Here is a 20,482-nt window from a genome sequence, read left to right as displayed (position 1 = left end):
TGCTCCTAGACCTTTTGATTACACTGAGCTGAAAATCTGATTTTCTTAAAGGGGAACTCCACGAAAAAATGAAACTTTGATAGCCTGTAGAGTTTCGGGCGCTGAGTCGAATGGTCTTGGTCCGAAGTCTCTACGACGAAGCGTTCTTGAGATATTTCACTTTGAAATTGCAAAAACGGGGGCCGCGCCCTGACGTCATGCGGCCATTTGGTTACATCATCACGGGCTGCCTACGTCATTGTGGCAAAGTCGTTTCTCTTCGCCAGTCTACAAGCACTAATTTTAGTTGGTATTTCAAGGGAAGATGGGCGATTCCGAACAATCCTCTGTCCCCAGCAATGAAGGCAGCGATGCTGAGGCCAGTGAGGACGACCAACAGCCCACCGCCGCGTATGGTTGGGGCAGGGAGCCCAGATACTCTGCTGAGGAGCTGCCATCGCGTGTAACAAATGTGGAGGAAGAAGATGCGTCAGCAGCTGCGTCCGACAGAAGACGAGTAGCTTGGCCACCAGAATCTCGATTCGTTTGGGACTCCGACTGGTGCGAGCGTGGACAAAAGTGTATAGCCATGCCCAGCCCGCGGGAATGATTTTGCTGGTAGGATGCTGCCGTCGCTGTCGACACTGAGACGGCCCAAGGTTTCTTGCGTAGCGGACCTCGCAGATTACGAGATCGTATCCTTGCATTAGGCTGTGCTCATCACTGCTCTTCGAGGTTATCTCGACATGCAGAAGCCGCCAATGCCAGTGACAGAAGAGTCTGACATTAGGTAAGCCTCAATTAGTTTGCCTTGACTTGTCTTATGAGGATCGCGTATCAGCATGATACACTTATTCTTATTTTTTGGGGGAAATTTATTGTTGTCAGGCGCACTACAGTAGGCGTCGCACAAGAAAGACATTGTACTGGTAGTTATCACAAGTTTCATGCATGACACAAACAAATTTCTCTTTGCTCCGAGTATGTCTTGACTTATCTTGTGAGGATCGATGCGCGTAATGTTTTGTGTGTGTAGTGGCCTAAGGCTGAGTGTCGTCCCTACGTAACTCCGTAACCCGAAGTCCGTTGGCACAAAATATATGTGCACTTCTTAGCCCCAAACCCAAGCGTAACGGACAACACAAAGCACAAGCAGTTAGTTGTGGATTCAGTTCAGGTTCAATAGTGAGGAAGGATGTTGCGCTCACTCAGTTGGGTCAAACTCTCTCTCAAGGACTAAAAGGGAAAGCAGGTTCTAATATAGTAAAAGAGAGTAAAGGAAAGAATAGAGATCGGGGAATTGGAAGGTAGGGTAGTGATAGCAGCGAACGAGCTGTGAGCTGCGCTAAACTAACTATTGCTAATGAGGAATTGGAGTAGCAAAGCGGAACAGCAGACCAGCGGACCGGCAACAGAGGCAATAGACGACAGTTCTATGGTAATGGATAGTCTAGGTCCGGCGACAGAGAGGTTAGCTTATCGTAATCAAAAGGAAGAGAACAATACTCTAATGGGCATTGATGAGGGGCTGCGGTAGAGGTAGGCGCCAGGCTGATAGTGAATGTGTGCAGTACTATAGTGGTATTGGTGAGTAGTACTATCTATACAGGGCCATGACATCTCCCTCGGCTACAAAGAAAAGGGTCACGTCCTCGTGACGGGAAGAAACAACACAAGAGAGCAACTTAAAAGGGCTAAAATAAGAGAAAACTAAACATCGCAGTAGTTCCAAAGAGGGTGTGAGCAGAAGGGAACAAAGCGTCAGACTGCGAACCAAAACTAAACTGGGGAAGCTAAAGCTGCAACTAACAGTGGGGAATACAGTTCGTAGGCTATGTTCGCACCAACCTGGGGCATTCCGAACAGGTTCTAATGTTGTGGGGGAAAAAAAAGGGAAAGAAAGAAAAAAAAATGTGCAATGCAAACAGGCACGAAGCAGAATCAAAACAGCAAGACAGGAAGAGTGCTGATGAGCTATGCCTAAACAGAAAAGAATGGTCAAGGGGCTAACCACTGGCACATTTTTATTTAGTTTTTAGTAGTGCCATGAAGCAATCAGAAGCTAAGCATCCGGTAGATAAGGAGGAACTACAAACTATGTAATTGTTCAGTGCCCGAGGCACAGGAACCGGAGTAACAGTTTTCAGTAGGTACTTGAGAGGTGGGCTTAGGAGCAAAGTCAGACGTAGAGAACTAACGATACAGGGCACAATTGTTCGTACATAGACAGTCTTACTCGGTGACATCAGGTAGCAGACAGAGATCAGTGCGGGCGGTACTCATGACGATGGTTAAGCAGACACTATTTGGCACATGGAAGACAGTACTTCGACGGTAGACACTATAGCAGATGGCGGCAGTACAAGATGGTAGACTGGAACAGTGCACTCAGGGTAGTAGAGAACAGACGACATCATAGCAGTACTAGTGTAAGTGCAGCACTAAACGGAATCGGCTATAGTGGCAGGGTGGACGGACAACGAAGACATAGCAGAAATATTGATACTCCAGTAACTGGTGGCAATGGCTGGGTAAGACGGGTACTTGGTGAGGCTCAGCAGGCCACGGAATGGAGTCCTGGTGTTCATGTCATCGTACTATAGGTGAGTGATGGTATCAGCATGGTATGATGAAATGATGAGATGTAGTGGTAGAACAGCAGAGCCAATGACTCGAAGGCAGGTAGCAGTAGGAGATGGGAGATTGGTGCAGGAAACTGATGACGAGACAGAGGCTTAGTTAACAGATACTGACAGAGCTACTAGCTGTTGGGTGAAGCTCAAAAGCGTGCACCCCAGACGAAATTTGCGAGGTGACCCGGTGGGCGACGGATGCGATACGGTCTTGCTGGTACATTGGCAGCAAGCGGCAGTGGCTGTGGAATGGCTGGCATGAGCCGAGGCTCCGGGAATGACTCAAGGCTATCATCGACGTCATCATGATATAGACGATCGGTCGCATCTGTCGCATACGATGGTGAGGTCGGTGGGCGAGCACGGGGGCCAGCAGCCATAGTGCGGCGTGTGGCAGAAGTGCCCCACGCACGGCAGGCTGGAGGGGCGGAGTGAGACGGCAGATCGCCCGCCGCCTCAGTAGACGTGTTGTCTTCGGCCATCTCAGCGATGGTCGCCAAGCGCTCTGGACGAACATGGCAGCGTTTCAGGCGGTTCACGTGGACCACCTGGAAGCACTCACGAGAACCAGACGTAGTGTGGATGCGGTAGACAACATCCGATAGGCGGTCTCGTACCGTAAAGGGTCCACGCCACAGTTTGGACAGTTTCGGTGCTGTACCGACCGGGACGGCGGGGACCAGCAACCAAACGAGGTCACCAGGAGCGAAGCGCACCGGGACGGCGCCAGCGTCGTGAAGACGGGCTTGGTGCTTATGAACTGAGGCGAGCTTCTTACGCACACAGGAATGCGCATGCGCAAGTTTCTGGCGGAGAGTCTGTACATAGGACGGCTCGTCACGAGCGGCGTCAGCGGAAGGCAAGCCATAGGCCACATCTTGTGGTAAACACAACTCGCGCCCAAAGAGCAGGTAAGCAGGTGTATAACCCGTACTCGACTGCGGGGTGGCACGGTAGGCCATGAGCATGGCTGGCAGCTGCGTGTCCCAATCACGTTGGTGACTGGCCACGTAGTGGGAGAGCAAGGCCTCCAGCGTTTGGTTGAAGCGTTCGACCAGACCATCACCGGCAGGATGGTAAGCCGTGGTGCGCGTTTTCTTGATCCCCAAGAGGGCACACAGCTCTTTGAAGACCGCGGAATCAAAGTTTCGGCCTTGATCCGTATGCAAAGATTGTGGAGCACCAAAGCGCGCCACGAACTCACTTACGAAAACCGAAGCAATGGTGTTAGCGTCCATGCGTTTCAAAGGGTACGCCTCCACCCACTTGGTAAAGTAATCAACAACCACAAGGATATGTCGATTCCCACCAGCCGTTTCTGGGAGACCTGGGATCAGGTCCATCGCGATTCGTTCGAACGGGGAGCCTGCCCAGGTGACCTGGAGCGGGGCGCCGCGTCCTCTGTGCACTGGTTTCTTTCTCTTGCTGCAGGACTCACAACTCGCAACCCAATCTTCAGCGTCCCGTTTCAACCCGTACCAGTGAAAGCGTCGGCGGAGTTGACCACATGTGCGGTGTACACCAGCATGACCGGCGTAGTCGTGGTACTCCTGGAGGATCTCAGGACGGAGGTGCCGAGGCACAAGGATCTGCGTAAGCGGCTCAGAACATGGGTTGTCATCCTCAAACCGGCGACACAACACACCATGCTCAATGAAGAACTGGTCTCGGGCACGCCAGTAGGCATGCAGGTCAGGACTGACTCCATTGAAGGAAGGCAGGCACTGAGGCGGGTGTATCCTGAGCCAGGACTGGAAGAGAACCAAGTCCTCATCGACGGACTGAGCGGCAGCCCAGTCAGCGGGTGCCCAGCGGCGACGCTGAACAAACGGCGTAGGCAGAGGCACGGGGGGCTCTGCAACAGAGGCAACACACTGACGAGGAGCACTCTGACGGGACAGAGCATCAGCGTTTGCATGAGCACGACCCTGGCGGTAGTTCACTTCATAGGTGAACTCACTGAGGAATTCCAACCACCGAGCAATGATGGCAGATGGGTCTTTAAACGTAGAGAGGTGCTGAAGGGCACGATGGTCAGTGCGAACCAAGAACGGGCGGCCCAAGAGGTAACAGCGGAAGTGGCCGAAAGCCCAGACAACACCAAGCAGCTCAAGCTTAGTGGCGGAATAGCGACGTTCAGTGGAAGAGAGCAAACGGCTGGCGAAAGCAATGGGCCTTTCACGACCTTCTTCATCGGCCTGGGAGAGCACAGCTCCCAAACCAACACCACTGGCATCAACATCTAACACGAAACGGGGTGCATCCGGCTGGAAGCGGGGATACAACAGAACAGGAGCGGAAGACAGGGCGGTCTTCAAGTGACGGAAGGCGTCAGTACACTGGGGTGTCCAAGAGAATGACACATCATCACGCGTAAGAGTGGTCAAGGGCTTCGACACGGAAGCAAAGTCACGTACAAAGCGGCGGTAGTACCCGCAGAAACCCAAGAATGCGCGGACCTCAGGCTTGGACTGCGGCTCCGACCAAGACACAATCTTGGCGACCTTGGCGGGATCGGTGTGTACGCCCTTGTCGGACACCACATGGCCGAGGAATTCAACCTCGGGGCGGAACAGGAAGCACTTCGATGGCTTCAGGCGGAGGTTAGCAGAACGCAGCCGGGAGAACACCTGGCGGAGCCGGCAGAGGTGCTCAGTAAAGGTCCTTGCAAACACGATAATGTCATCAAGATAGACGAGACATATCTGCCATTGCAACCCACGGAGTACAGCACCCATGAGGCGCTGGAAAGAACTCGGTCCGTTGCAGACCCCGAACGGCATGACGTTAAAGTGATAGTGACCGTCAGGCGTGGAGAAAGCAGTTTTCTCGCGGTCAGCGTCGTTCATGGGCAACTGATGGTAGCCAGAGCAAAGGTCAAGCGTGGAGAAGTACCGGGCCCCACCTAGAGCATCCAACGTATCATCGACCCGGGGCAATGGGTACGGATCCTTGACCGTGACATCGTTCAGCCGGCGATAGTCTACGCAAAAGCGCATCGAACCGTCCTTCTTGGCAACCAGGACTATTGGAGCTGACCAAGGACTGGTGGACTCCTCAATGACCCCTTGGTCAAGCATGTCCGACACAATACGGCGCGCCGTCTCGCGTGACGCCCAAGGCAGCCTGCGGGCAGGCAGAGAAACGGGATGAGTCGTCCCAGTGTCGATTGAGTGACTCATGAGGCGAGTACGGCCGAGCTCCTGGGAGCTAAGGGCAAAGACGTCACCATACTGGGAAAGTAACTTCTGAAGCTCGGCGAGCTCATCAGCAGAGAGGGCGGAATGGTCAACGCGGAGCGCATCCCAGAGCTGGGTATGTGGTGGCGGATCATCCCATAAGTCATGGGTCAACTCATCATTCTCAGCGGTATGTACAGCGTTAATGGCATAGGCAGCACCCACGTGCTGGGATTGGCGAAGTGTAATCGGATGGTCGCTACAATTGAGCAGGCGAACAGGCACTTTGCCCTGAGATGGATTGACCAAAGCACGAGCGACAAATACACTATGCTCTTCAGCAAGTGGGCGGTCAGGCTCCAGCAGGAGCGGCGAATCATCCTCCGTGGGATCATCAAGAACAGCCCAGGCGAACACCTCATGGTGTGGGGGCACCGTAGCGCGCCCGGACAAGCAGAGGGCAATACGAGTGGGGTCAACTGTGGACACAGAAGACTCAGCAGCGGAAAAGCGGAGGCCTGCACCATCAGACTGGATGGTACAGGGGATGTGTGACAACACGTCACGACCTAGAATACAAGGGTGATGCAGTTGGCGAACCACATAGATGTCATGGAGGCAGGTACTAGCACCTACAGCGATGCGGACAACGGATGTCCCGCAGATAGTGAGGTCCGAACCATCAGCGCCGCAGAGACGAAGGGGCGGCGGTGGCAATAGACATTCCTCACGAAGTCCTAGCTCCGTGGCAAGTGGCAAGGAGAGGAGGCTCACAGCGGCGCCAGTGTCAACCAGAAACTTAACAGTGCGACCATTGAGAGTACCCAGGACCATCATGTCCGGGGACGGCGGAGTGAGACCTGGCGAAGCGTGCGTCATGAGGGAGGGACCATCACGTGGTGGACCGGAGGCGTGGCCCGTCGCTCCGGTCAGTGACCGTTTCCCGAAGGATAGCGAGGAGCAGACTTAGGCGGTTTCCAAGCATTCTCACGCGGGTATTCTGGGACGGGTGGCAGATGGCAATCAGCCCTGCGGTGACCGCGGCGGCCACAGTTCCAGCACCCACTCGGCGTGCGGGCGGAAGACTGGGAGAGGGGACGGCTGTCCCGTGGAGGTCGAGGGCCCCCGGAGGGCATGGCAAGGCGGTCAAGTTTGCTATTCAGCGACCCAAGGGCAGCGGCTAGTGCGGACAGGGGATCGGCTGCGGGCTGCGCAGCATGAAGTGAGCCAGGAGCGGCAATAGGAGCACCCGTCGCAGCCACAAGCAAGGACGGCTGAGCAAGGTCGGGTTGACCGGTGGTACGAGAGAGGTCACCTCTGGATGGCTCATTGCCCCATATGCGTTCTAGATGCAAAGCCGTTTCCACGGCAGCCTGTACGGTAGCAGGCGGATTTTCCTGCAGGCGGAGGCGGAGCACGAGCGGCGTGAGGCACTCAATGAATTGGTCCCTGACCAATTCCTCCCTGTCATGATCAGCCATCTGTGGGTATGCACGGACAACCATGCGCCGAAGATCATCGGCAATGTGGGCCAGGTCTTCACCAGGCTGGCGTCGGCGGGCCTTGAACTGGGCCTTGAACAATCGCACATTGGCGGCGGGTGCGAAACGTTGTGCCAGATCGGCACAGATATGCTGCCAGTTAGCGCGGCGAGCAACGGGCAGAGTAACGTAGAAGCGCTGTGCAGCGCCACGTAGGCGTACTCCCAAGAACTGGGCCTTCTGGGCGTCTGCCCACCCATTGACGAGAGCACAATTATCGTAATACTGGTGGTACTCTACCCAGTCATCACTACCGTCATATGCCTCAGGCATAACAGCAGGGCGTGGAATCAGTGGATTGGCAGCGGCAGCAGGGGCTGCGGCGGCGGCGGGAACGGGAGCAGCAGGAGCTGCAACGGCGGCAGCAGCCGGCGCTGGGGCACCAGCAGCGGCTGCGGCTCGGGCAGGTTGAGCCATCTCGAGGTCGTTCACTGACGAAGATCTACAGCGTACGTCAAGTCTACTAATGCGTGTAGGTCTCTGACAGACAAACAACGAAGCGTGGGACAACCCACGGTGAATACAGGAGTCTACGACTCGGCGGAAATGAACGACAAGCTCAGAGGAGGGCCCACAGGGCGGCGGAGTGCACGTTCGTGCAGCTGAAAACAATACACAATGGAACTACAAACGGAATAACACAAAACCTGGAAACCTATCGTAAGTAAGGGGTGCTACAATAGCCTTCCCTTCAACACAACAGTATAACAGAACTTCAAAAGACTCAGTGAACAGGCACTGCAACAATCGCCCTACGACAACCTAACAATGGGAACTCCCCAGACACTGCAACGGAAACACATGCAATAGAGGACAATATTTCAATAGCAACGATCAACGATCGTAACTTACGTGGCAACTTCGGCAATACCACCAACACAGCAACACTTGCTAGCAGGGACCCTTCTGGATCCTTCCGCGGACAACTTCGGAAGACAAGGACAACGGTCTGATCGCGTGCATATATCCATGCTCTTACCTGGCCAGCTCCGCTCTCCGGTGATCAGTCGGACGCGAGCTCCCGAGCACCACAGCGGCCTTTCGCCGCGTGTCACGTAGCCGGCTACGCATTTCACAACACTAACCACTCCACGGTCAGATCAGGCTTCAATTCCGTCGCCAGCACTCGGCAGCAATACAACGACGGGCAATTAGCGCAACCACAAACCGCGAGCCATCGGAGCTTTTTCTCTCTACTCCGATCTTGGATCCAGTCACGAGACCAGGAACTTCTCCAGTGACGATCCGCACCGCACCAATCGTGCGCACAATCATTCTCTTGCACCAGGCGGAACCACATCGCCAAAGGCGTATCAGACCAGACGAAGCGTAACCCAGGCGAAACTCAATCGCCACGCGGGACAAAGGACAATCATCAGCGGAAACTGAAACGAAACGTGAATAGGACGGAGGCAGCGCCAGGCGCCTGTCAATCACAACAGCGTAATACGAGTACGATACCATGCATACAATAGGGCTCCTGACAATCAGAAACCAGAAGCGCCAAAGGGGGAAAACGACATCGGCGGAAGCCGGGTGATCAGCGTTCGTGGTCGGCCCTACTAATCAATAGGAGTGCCATGGTGGCGGAAGACCACAGCGTACCTGACGGCACACTCTTCCAACGTAACCCAATCATAATCGGTGGCGTGCTTCCGCCCGCAAAGCGAGCACGTAGATCTACGTGGACAGTAAGAATCAAGTGGGCGAGACGCACCCTTGGTACAGTGCGTGCAAGGAGCATCGATCTCAGCGTTACCTCACTCGATATCAGAGGCGGACAATACATTGTATTGGACTACCAAAGTCTCGGCGCATCCTGAGCAGATGGCTCGAGCGCAGCGTAATAATCATGCAACATTTATCACTGTCCCAGATGTAGTTGCGTGCGTGATTCTTCCATAATAATATTCGTACCAGAACAGTTCGCGACTGTTATTGTTTAGCGTAATGCCGGTGGAACATGCACACCGGATGTTATTCCGTGCTCAGAACTAGAAGCAGAACTCAAACGTTACTTCGAACTGGTGCCCCAGAGTGCACTGTAACCACGGAATGTTTGAGGACTGACTGTTCACAGCGTCATGCAAGACCCGTAGTCTACCATGTACTGATGTAGATCTACCATGTACCGGATGCCAAGAGTAGAGTCCAGGCTAGGCGTACACACACAACAGAACACAGTATTCTGGTTCAGGCAGGCCGTGATTCTGACCCGGTATCGTCACAAAGCGTAAATTATTTTACCATGAGAGTTGAGAGATAGCTAGCTGGCATTTTGACGCATGCAAGACATAGCATGGAAAATGTAGCGGCGTAAACGGTAAAGACTATGATGTAGTCAGCGAAGTATTCTCAGCGTAAGTATTGCAGCCAGCAGGTTAGGCGTACAGAGCAGTGGCCAGAGCAGTGGCCAGAGCAGTGGGCAAAACGTGAGTAACAGTTACACGAGTTCTGCGGGCATTTCCGCTTCCAGCGCCAGTGGGTCACTGGCTGACCGGTCGGCGACATCCGTAGTGCCCGTGTCCTTCGGCTCGGCCACTGAGGCGGGACGGGCTTCAGCGCTGTCGTTTCCGCGCCGTGCCAGCGGGCTCCTGCTCCTAGAGCGATTCCTCGAAGCAGCTCTGGAGTTGTTGCGCTGGCCAGGGCGCTGACGAGGAGGACGACCGGGTTGTGCGCCATGCCCCAGATGCGGTGTCCGAGTGTGGCCACGAATCTCATCCTCAACAACGGCTGCCGCCCGCAGCTCTTCGTCCACGTTCTTCCGCAGGAAGCGTACCAAAATTCGTTCCAGAAACGACAGGTCGTCCCGGAGACGGCGTAAAGCTCTGGCAGAGCTAGTGCGGCGCATGGCCTGCAGGGCGTTGGCCCCATCCTCCAACGCTTGGCGTACCTCACTCATGGTCGTCGAGAGTGAGGGAGAGAGAGAAGCTGAACTGCCTTCGGACGGGGACCAAGAAGGATCCTGGTCACAGCACCAAGTGTAGTGGCCTAAGGCTGAGTGTCGTCCCTACGTAACTCCGTAACCCGAAGTCCGTTGGCACAAAATATATGTGCACTTCTTAGCCCCAAACCCAAGCGTAACGGACAACACAAAGCACAAGCAGTTAGTTGTGGATTCAGTTCAGGTTCAATAGTGAGGAAGGATGTTGCGCTCACTCAGTTGGGTCAAACTCTCTCTCAAGGACTAAAAGGGAAAGCAGGTTCTAATATAGTAAAAGAGAGTAAAGGAAAGAATAGAGATCGGGGAATTGGAAGGTAGGGTAGTGATAGCAGCGAACGAGCTGTGAGCTGCGCTAAACTAACTATTGCTAATGAGGAATTGGAGTAGCAAAGCGGAACAGCAGACCAGCGGACCGGCAACAGAGGCAATAGACGACAGTTCTATGGTAATGGATAGTCTAGGTCCGGCGACAGAGAGGTTAGCTTATCGTAATCAAAAGGAAGAGAACAATACTCTAATGGGCATTGATGAGGGGCTGCGGTAGAGGTAGGCGCCAGGCTGATAGTGAATGTGTGCAGTACTTCCTCCGTATACAAAAACTTCGTGACTTTTTTCAACTGTGTTTTTGAGCAAGAAACTGCTCAACGAACCTCGCCAAAGGCTGTCATCGACAACCCACATTCATGTTGAGGTAGGATTGGTTGATCTCGAACAAATTCTCCACAGAAGACATGCGTGTGAGGACGTTGCCGACAGGAACTCACGAGTCAAATGACAAAAAAACTAACACTTACTTGCTCGAAACTGACACCGTGACGAAGTGGAGCTCGCGGCTGGAACACGGAGTCACGGGGCACTCGCTGCCCTGAAACTGGCCAGGCTCGTACTACTAGTATACTTGCGGTGCGCGGCGGGTCTACGCAGCGTGAGAACATAAAAATCGGTTCCGCTCGCATGGCAAGATGAAACATTTCAGTCGTCGTGCAACCAGCGCAGACTCCGGATCGGAATGTCGACGACCTGGCTTTCTTTGCCTCTCTCCACACCAGTCAGACGTCTCCGTTGTCGCCTAGGGGAATCGCAGGGACCTCGTCGAAGCCGTTGTAGAATGCTGGGAGGATTCTCCTGCCGAGAAAATGCGAAGCGCGTGGATGTGCTTGAGCGACTCGTTTCACGGCGTAATGGAGGTCGCGGGTTGGAACGACTGAATATAGTCGACACCGATTCGTACACAGCTCTGGAAATGAAGAGTACGTAGCCAAAGTCCCGCGTCGGATCATCATTGCAGCTGAAAAAAATCTGAACGAAATGCGAGCGGAAGCAGGGACTGTTGGCGATGCGGAGTCAGCGTCGTCAGGTGACAATGACAGGAGCGACGAAGACTCTGAATAACCTCAATCTCAATCGTCTGAGTTGCTTTTTTCTTTGAATATAGCTTGTAAACAGGTTAGACAATGCCACGAGTGTTATTCGAAGTCAAACGGAACAATTCCAGAGCTATGCGAAGCCTTCAAAAAAAGTCACGAAGTTTTTGTATACGGAGGAAGTACTATAGTGGTATTGGTGAGTAGTACTATCTATACAGGGCCATGACATGTGTAACTAATTATTGTTGTCAGGCATAGCACGAACAACGTTGTTCTGTACTATAGACCGTGCTATCACAAGTTTTCATGCATGACTCACATTTGTCTTTGTCATTTTCCCTTGGATTGGTACAAGATCTACAAAGTATGGTAGGTAGTGTTCTGTTGGTGAAGAGAGCACTGCACACAGTTTATGAGCACCATGGGTGCATTAATTTTGATCACACCCGAACCCATACTTAATCGTTTCAAGCGATAGACTTTGTCAATAAACTCGTTTTCTAGTATACCATGGCATGCAACGTACAAGCGTGGGGTCAAGAAAGCGTACACCAAAATAATGCACAAATTCTGGCAGGAGAGTAAGAAATCTGTACTTTCTGACCAAGACATCTCTGTACTAGTAGGTAATCGAACGCGTCCTAATCAGTATTCATCCCCCAGATCATTGGAATTCAATTTGAAATCAGCAATTATGGTAAATTCTACAAGACCCTCCATCTTTGTACCAGTGGACACTAAATTAGTATGGCGCGCGCACTGAAAGTGCAGGTAGGTACCGGTAGGTGCAATACAGCGCATATGTAGAGTAAATGAGTATTTGACTATAATAATTATTACGGTACAGCAATGTGGTATGTGTACAAGCACTCATCATACACATTCCATATGACATTCTGTGTTTGTGTAGATCTCTACGCTATGCGGCACACAGGCAGTACACACTATGTACACGGCAAATTGGGCAAGCACGTTCGTTGTCGTCTTCCAGCCTGCGTTGTGAATACCATCAGGCAAAGATATCCAAATCCTGCACCACCTCAGCCTTCTCAGGAGGCTTCCACCTGGAATTTGGCAGGGAAACACGCTTCTCCAAGGCAGGAACATGGAGGTTGCCATTTGCAACCGCTACCACCTCACACATGAGCTTGTCAACATACTCATAGCTCTTTCTGTCGTATAATTTTCTATTTGGCCACAGTCTTCTTTATGCTTTGAGAACTGGACTTTATACCTTCCTATCGCGGTCTTTTTGGTTGTGCTGTGGCGACGGTTGACATTGACGTCGTCAAGAGCTGCGAGATGTGCGTGTCCAATCATCCCCAGAATTGAGAAACGAATGCGTTTGAGAATGTAGTTTGGCATGACACTGTGATATACCTGCATGGCAAAAAGAATGTGGAGAAAACACACTTGCTTAGACAATATACTGCTGTATGAGAAAATGGAAACTTCACCGTACAGGACGACTCTTGTTCTCAATTGCATTGTTCGTTTCATTCCCTGTGTTGCCCATAAGAGACGGGAGCAAAAATGTTGCAGCAGATGTTTGTTATCTTCTGGCGTGGAGTGGCGGCGTCATTAGATGTACACATAGTCATTTCACTAAGTATACCACTACTACAGGATATGTACTATCCTTAGGCTAGCGTGCGTGCGAGTGAGTTTGAGTATGTGGGTGCGTATGTGTGTGTGTTGTTGTGTTTGTGTGTGTGCACGCACACGTACGCGCGTGATGGTGTGAGTGCATGTGTATAATATGTGTAGTTCCCACTGTATTCCTTGCACAATAGGTCTTCACTTACTTTTCTTTCGCATACAACCAGAACCCATTCCTTGTTCGAAATTAGATTTTTTTTGGCCTGGTGATCCCGCAAGCGTGGAACTCGGAGTGTAATATATTTTTGTTTCACTTTACTTGCACTATTCCAAGGCTGTCCAGACTTCTAACAACTGCTCTGAGTGATATGGTATTCATGCAACCATGCCTAGAAGTAGGGTAGCTGTTATAAATAGAGACATATCCACGCAATCAACTTACACTGGTTCAGTTTGGCAGGATTGGTGAGACAGTTCGTCGTGCATGCTGCCTGCACATCGCAAGCAAACAGTTCTGTAACCTTCGTACTTGCTGGGGGTCTGTCTGTTTGCGTCCCAGTTGATGACAGATGTGCACAGTTTGAGTACTGGTATGCGCAAAGTTACTGGGGTAATATCGTTCATCAGCTAGCTGCAGTCGGAGTTGATGGGGTGATGTACTCTTCTGATCCTGATGGGACGTATCTCGCCCTGCTTTCTCAGTTGCAGCTTGTTGAGTTCGCTTTGCTGGAGGCTCACGGTTCGGAGGGCACTGGTACACTGATGAGGGCTTTCCTGGACGGCGTACTCGTCAAAACTCAGCTCTCAAGTCCCTCTGGATCATAAATGCAGCGAGCAAACATAGCTCGTGCTGCGAAAATAGGCTTGAAATTTTCACGACGCATTGCAACATCTCGGCGCTTTGCCAGGTCTCCATCCTTTGGGAATTTGAGAAAACTAACCCCAGGAGGATGATGTGATACTGGCACAATCAACAACACAACAATTTGGCATTGCAGCGGCTCAGACGACTTGGCAAACTACTTTCTGAAGTGACTTTCGTCCTGAAGAAAGTGAGATTCAAAATCCAAGTATTTTCGCACATTGCCACAATGACGTCACACATACATTGGTATGGGGCGTGGCTAAAATTGAAATATCTCAAGAACGCTTTCTCGTAGAGACTTCGGACCAAGACCATTCGACTCAGCGCCCGGAACTCTACAGGCTATCAAATTTTCATTTTTCGTGGAGTTCCCCTTTAAATTTGGCGCTTATGGGGTTTTATCTCAGCTCTTCACATGGATTCCTTGCAGTCAAGCCAACATCTCAGCTCTTCACATGGATTCACTGCAGTCAAGCAGTTCTGCTGAATGTTTTGGTGATGCCGAGATTTTCGGTGATTTTGGAATTGTGGTGGCAGATGTAATTTGTGATGCTTGCATGTGAGTTGTACAGACACATGCAGAATGGTAATATACGTGTTTATTGCCATCCTGCATTTCCCTTGCCCGTTGGACTGTCCAACACCTTGGTGATCACTTGGGAGAGTAGCAAGAGCTGCCAGAACACTAAGTGTTCAATGTGCAGCTGAATGCACAGCCTTGACATGCAAAGAAGACTAGAAACCCGGCATTCGGTAGTTTTCTGCTACTCTGAGTTTTATGCCTATGTCAACATTCAGGTACAGTTGGTTTAGGCGACCACCCCACGGTGCGAGAAAAGGCAGCCGTCAAAACCGCCTAGGTGGTCTTTAGAACAAGGTCCCATACATTCGCGTCATGCCGGATCATGCGCATACTTCCATATACTCGTTTTTGACAGGTGTTGGATACAGACCCCTTTCGTGCAGACGAAGCAGCTATGAGTTACACTCCTCACTGCACTGTCACTTGTCACTTCCACCGACTGCATGTACTCGCTTCTGAGGCAACTCTGTTGTAGTCTTGCCTGCGTACTAGACGGGATAGCACTTTTAGTTGCTGCATGAAGGACGGATATTGCACTTAGTACACTGAAAATCGGTCGTTAATCACGCAACGCAGGCGGTTGTTGTTTCCGGTGCAGTTTCTATGCAGAACTGTCTGTGTGAAGTAGGCTTCTCCCCCTGGCCCCCGCCACACAACAACGACTACTCTTGATCATATCTGCAATACTTCTATTGTACCAAGAAATGACGAGGGCGCAGGAGGAGAGAGACAAACTTGGAGACGACAAAAAGGACAACGGGAAGACTCCCGGGAAAAGACTCAAAGAAAACAACAATGAACAAGCAGTAATATTGCGACGACAAATCGGGACGACCAATCAGGGACTAATACGTACAGAACACATGACCAAGACCAAGACAACCAGACCACGGACGAATCACACATGACTCTCATTCCCAGACCAAACTAGCACTGCGCATGTACAGCATTCACTTGACAGTCTCTCTCACACAGACGGAAGCACATCCTCACACTCTGACAACGCGTACTCTTGCATGCACCACATACCATAAACGTCACACATCACACCATACTCGCGCGTACACCTAGACCAAATATGACATCAGACACTGGACTCCACAAGACAAGAACCAAATACAACAACATGCGTAAATCATAGTCGTAATACAAATTCGCAACATGTGCATGGAAAAACGATCATTAAAATCAGATGGTCACTAGTACCTGAGGTCCCTTAAAACCCAGGCTTTACTGTATGTGTGTCCAGGTTATCATTGGTATATTGATAGAGTGCTGGACTAGGCGGTGACTACCCACCTGAACACCATCAGTTGTTATAACACCAGTACTGTAAGTTGTAGCTGCTGGACATTGGGAAACACAGTTTTCCTGCAGACAATAACATGCATACAACACGCACAGTGTTAATCATATCATACAGGCCAGGAACGGATATTATTATCGTCATGTCAACATTGTACATGCGCTCATTGCCACTGGTGCATGCTACGAATTTGTGCTTGTCCTGTCCATTTTCATTATAACAAGAAGCCAATGCCCCCCCCCCCCCCAGACATTTGTAGATGAAGTGAATCAGCGTGGTGCCAAATATGGAATCATTGGATTGGAACTACTTACTTACCAACTTTCCTGTACTATCGTACACACCCGTTGAACATTGAGTACATCCGCCAGCACCAAGATGTGTGCCAGGCCCAGTACACTGTGGACTAGTGCTGCCAGTAGCTTGACAGACAATGCTACAGAGCTGACATTCGGATGTTGCCGTATTCAAGTAGGTTCCTTCGGGGCACGTGTCCACACAGCTTCCACCTAACTTTAGCTTTGGGCATGAAAGGCATTCTTGATTGGTCTGCACAAAGATGAAGCAAAGGCGAGATCACAGTGACTCAGACTGTATACCACATGCTCTTCTGTCACACTGTACACCATACCAACGACACACGACTGCTGGAAACACAAACACTAGACCAAAGACCTGTGCCAGACCTGTGTCAAACCCATAACACTAAACGTAGCACCACAACATTGGGCTGGCTTAGAAGGCATCCACGATCCCCCCTCCCCCCCCCCCTCCCCCTCCCCCTCCCCATCCCCGTCCACTTCGCAGTACCAGCAGACATACTATCGGACCTGTGAATACTAAAGAGACGGTGACCCATTGGGCTTACCGGTCCTGTGCAACCATAAGGGAAACAAAGTGAATTACAAATACGACATTCACTGGTCTTGGCATCCAGATAGACTGGTCGGGGTTCGTTCAAAGCCCTGAGAGACAAAAAGAAAGAAAGATGACAGACGCAACACCAGGCCACATGAGCACAGAACTATGAAAAGGAGGCCAGTATTAACTGGAGCATAACTATAAACTCTCAGCTGCATGTTGGATATGATAGTGTTGCTGGCAGATTGAAAATGAGAGTGTATTACTAGTATACAGTTGCGCTCAAGTTAAAATATACGCCATGACTAGCGTAAGAAATCATTTTGACTTCCCCGCATCTGCAGGGACGCCACCACCTCTCTGCTGAACCAAGGTAATAGAATGCAATTTTGCAAAGCCCAGCAATCCCACTTAATGAACTAGAAGCATGTGGACTCACAGTGTAGCATCAGCACAGTTCTGGAAACATGTCCCGCCAAATGAGACATGTTTACATTCATAGCAGTCGGTAGGGTTCGGACCCAGACAGCCGTCACTGGAGCAGAGGGAGTTGCACACCGTACCAGCTGCAGAACAGGTAAGGGTAGAAAACCCCCGAAGTGAGATTCAAATGCTTATATGTAAGGGCAGAAACAAAAAACAACGCAAGATTCGAAATGTATATGTACAATTTTTTTAAAGGACAGCCCTCTGCACAATCATGACTGGTTTGGCATACGTCAGTGCTAAAGATATACTTATCCCTCACACCACCCATGAAGTCTGTGAGATACTGGACTTATTCGTGAATCATGTAGAGTAGTGCTGTGTCTACTCAATTCAGCGCCAAGTATCACGCATGATCACATACAGTCATAATCATTAGTCTCAGGCTTCAGTAGCAGTCGTCTGATGACTGCAGTAGCATGAAACTTTGAGTCACGACGAATCCAAACTGGACCTTTTTCTCTTTCTCGTTTGAAATGCTCTGCACTTTGTGCATCGAACACTTTGCCGGCAGTTTGCCAAAATGTACTCGTTTGTACGTACAGTTCTACAAAGTGAAGCCACTACATGTACTTACTAGTCAGAAAAGCAAAATTCGTTCTTTAACCCTTATCCGAGCGTGAAAGTGGACAAATTATCAGTCCCAGTGAGATGCCGTGAGCCATTTTAAAATGGTAACTTTAGTTTCCCTTGGGTGATAATGGCAATCTTGGGCTTTTTGGAAAGCTTGAGCAATGAGGAGTTCTCTAGAAACATTTTCTGGCCTTCATTTGTAAGAGGAACAAAATCCATCTCCAATTCCATTTTTTGAAGAGAAGTGCGGCTCATCGACATGTGGACAATTTGTAGTCTTAAATTTGTACTTTCATGCTAACGAATTTTGAATATACCATCAGGGAAGCCTCCAGGCAAAGTTTTAGGAGGGCAGGATAATCATTGCCAAAGTTACACCATTTGGAAACTTGTTTCGTACGCGGTGTGAAAGCAGACCTCATTCAGAGACCTATAACTTCTTTTTGGACCATGCAAAGACGCTCCGGTCTTTTGTAAATGAATGGTGCGTCTTTCTTGCTTCTTTTGAGACCAAAATGGTGCAGATTCGATCGAGAATAAGTGAGTTACAGCTTGCTAAAGTTATCGACAGATAGTCATCGATTTTGACTGGCCGGTCGGATAAGGGTTAAAATGTTTCAATTCTTGATTCAAGGTACAGTGCATGGTACACATCAAAGTGCCTCTGTTGTGTCCCTCAGTCAAGTCATATTATTATGACTTCTCACGAGCATGCGCACTAGAGATGCATGCTCGTGTGAAGTTGGTTTTGGGATGTTCGGAGGCAGTCTCCACTTGCTGCAGCTGAGTCTGGTTGAAGATAATTACATTCCGAGTTCAGAGCAGTTCAGAGTGAGCCAGTTACGTGTGTGTATAAACTGCATGATTAGATCATTGTATGGTCTAGGCAGGGACCATACAAATGGCGACGAATACTTACTTGCCCTACGCCGCCACCATCGAGCCTTTCGACGGGGGTGATTTCAAAGACTATCGCGAACGCGTTGAATTTTTCTTCTGTGCCAATAGTATTGGTGTCGTGGCGTCCAATGCCTCTTCTGGTGAAAAGAGAGCAGCGGAGAAGAGAATGACAGCGCATCTAATTTCCCTGCTCTCTAAGACGGTCTACTCAACCTTGAAATCCCTGATCCTACCTGACGAGATCGCGTCAAAGAAGTATGACGAGCTTTGTGCTGTACTGGAGAAATACTACAAAAAGAACACTACCCCAACCACCGCCGCTTTTCAGTTTCGCCAAGTCTCCCAAGCTCCGGGTGAAACTACAGTCGATTTTGCTAATAAACTCAAGCGTGCTGCTGTCGATTGTCAATTTGGCTCCCATCGTGACCGAGCCCTCACGGACCAGTTTATTTCGGGCATGGCAAGCTCGACGATACGACGGAAATTGTTACTCTCCAAGGAGTCCGATATTGACACGTTTGAGAAAGTCATCGACCTGGCTAGCAAGGAGGAACTGGCCATTTCCTACTCAAAACAATTCACTGCACCCTCTGCTGCTTCTGCGTCGATCGGGTCTCCCACGGACATTCCCGTACACATGACGAAGGAACGTCGATCCACCAAGCAGCCGATGGCGTCCGGAAAGCGTTGTTTTCGCTGCGGGTCGGATATGCACCTGGCAAACAAGTGTCGACATAAGGACGCCGAGTGCCGGTACTGCCACAAACGGGGGCATCTGGAGAAGGTTTGTCGTACTAAACTGCAGAGAGACAAGCGTGACTGTCACCATGTCATGGGTGAGGATCTTTCTACCTCCGACTCTGACTGTGAAGACGCAGGTGAGAGCGTTCCAATGTATACTGTACGTGATACTACAGGCAGCGTACCCCCGTGTTATATATGCACTCTGATGTAATATATTATGTACTCTGTATGCATTTGTATATACTCATTGCGCATGCTCTGAATCATGGTCTTACTCTACATGTATCCATGCCGGCTGGTTGACTCTGGTGAGCTGCGTGTGAGACTGCATGTAGGGTGTACGTGGATACACAACAAATGGCGACGAAGATGAAAATTTTGTTTTGAGATAATTTGTTTAGTTGAGGGCTTGCGAGAATTTGGTAAACCATGGCCTCTTCAGGGAAGGCCACCCTGGAGCAGTTTTCTGGCGGGGACTTTGCGGAGTACCGGGAACGGCTTGAGTTTTATTTTCTCGCAAATGACATCGGTGTTGTTTCAGCCAGTGCAAACTCATCGGAGAAAGAACGCGTACGTAAGAAGATGATTGCACATCTAATCTCTTCACTGTCGAAAGACGTCTACTCCACTTTGCGGAACCTCTGTCTGCCGGAGTCAATATCGGACAAGACCTTCGAGCAGATTTGTGACCTACTGAATGGATATTACAGAGTGGAGCGTTCCACGATGACTTCTTCTTTTCAATTTCGCGATTGCAACCAGAGACCAGCGGAAAAGCTGGTAGATTACGCAAATCGTTTGAAACGTGCGGCAGTAGCCTGCGACTTTGGGTCGCATTTAGACAGATCCCTAAAAGATCAATTTATGGCAGGAGTCTACAGTCAGGAGATCAAGCGGACGATTCTGACTAGTCCTGACAGCA

At 50.5% G+C, this 20,482-nt stretch overlaps 1 protein-coding gene and 1 long non-coding RNA gene across 2 annotated transcripts in view; one reads left to right on the top strand and one right to left on the bottom strand.

The window, feature by feature from the left end:
• LOC135810383 (melanoma receptor tyrosine-protein kinase-like) overlaps positions 1-20,482 on the bottom strand; it is a 76,799-nt gene that overhangs the window by 30,953 nt on the left and 25,364 nt on the right. The window contains exons 8-11 of the mRNA XM_065323876.1: positions 17,297-17,423; positions 16,865-16,961; positions 16,315-16,545; positions 15,990-16,061 (exon numbers count right to left, since the gene is read on the bottom strand). Of these exons, the coding sequence (XP_065179948.1) occupies positions 15,990-16,061; positions 16,315-16,545; positions 16,865-16,961; positions 17,297-17,423 (527 nt within the window). The remainder of the gene's footprint in view (positions 1-15,989; positions 16,062-16,314; positions 16,546-16,864; positions 16,962-17,296; positions 17,424-20,482) is intronic.
• Positions 58-12,882, top strand: LOC135808793 (uncharacterized). The gene is made up of 2 exons (XR_010552126.1): positions 58-769; positions 12,554-12,882. It is a non-coding gene; the product is annotated as an uncharacterized LOC135808793 (long non-coding RNA).

This window comes from Sycon ciliatum, chromosome 2 (assembly GCF_964019385.1).
Source record: "Sycon ciliatum chromosome 2, ocSycCili1.1, whole genome shotgun sequence".
In the NCBI taxonomy this organism is placed as follows: domain Eukaryota; kingdom Metazoa; phylum Porifera; class Calcarea; order Leucosolenida; family Sycettidae; genus Sycon; species Sycon ciliatum.
Note: the sequence above shows the minus strand (reverse complement) of the source record. Positions and strands in the feature narration are given on the sequence as shown.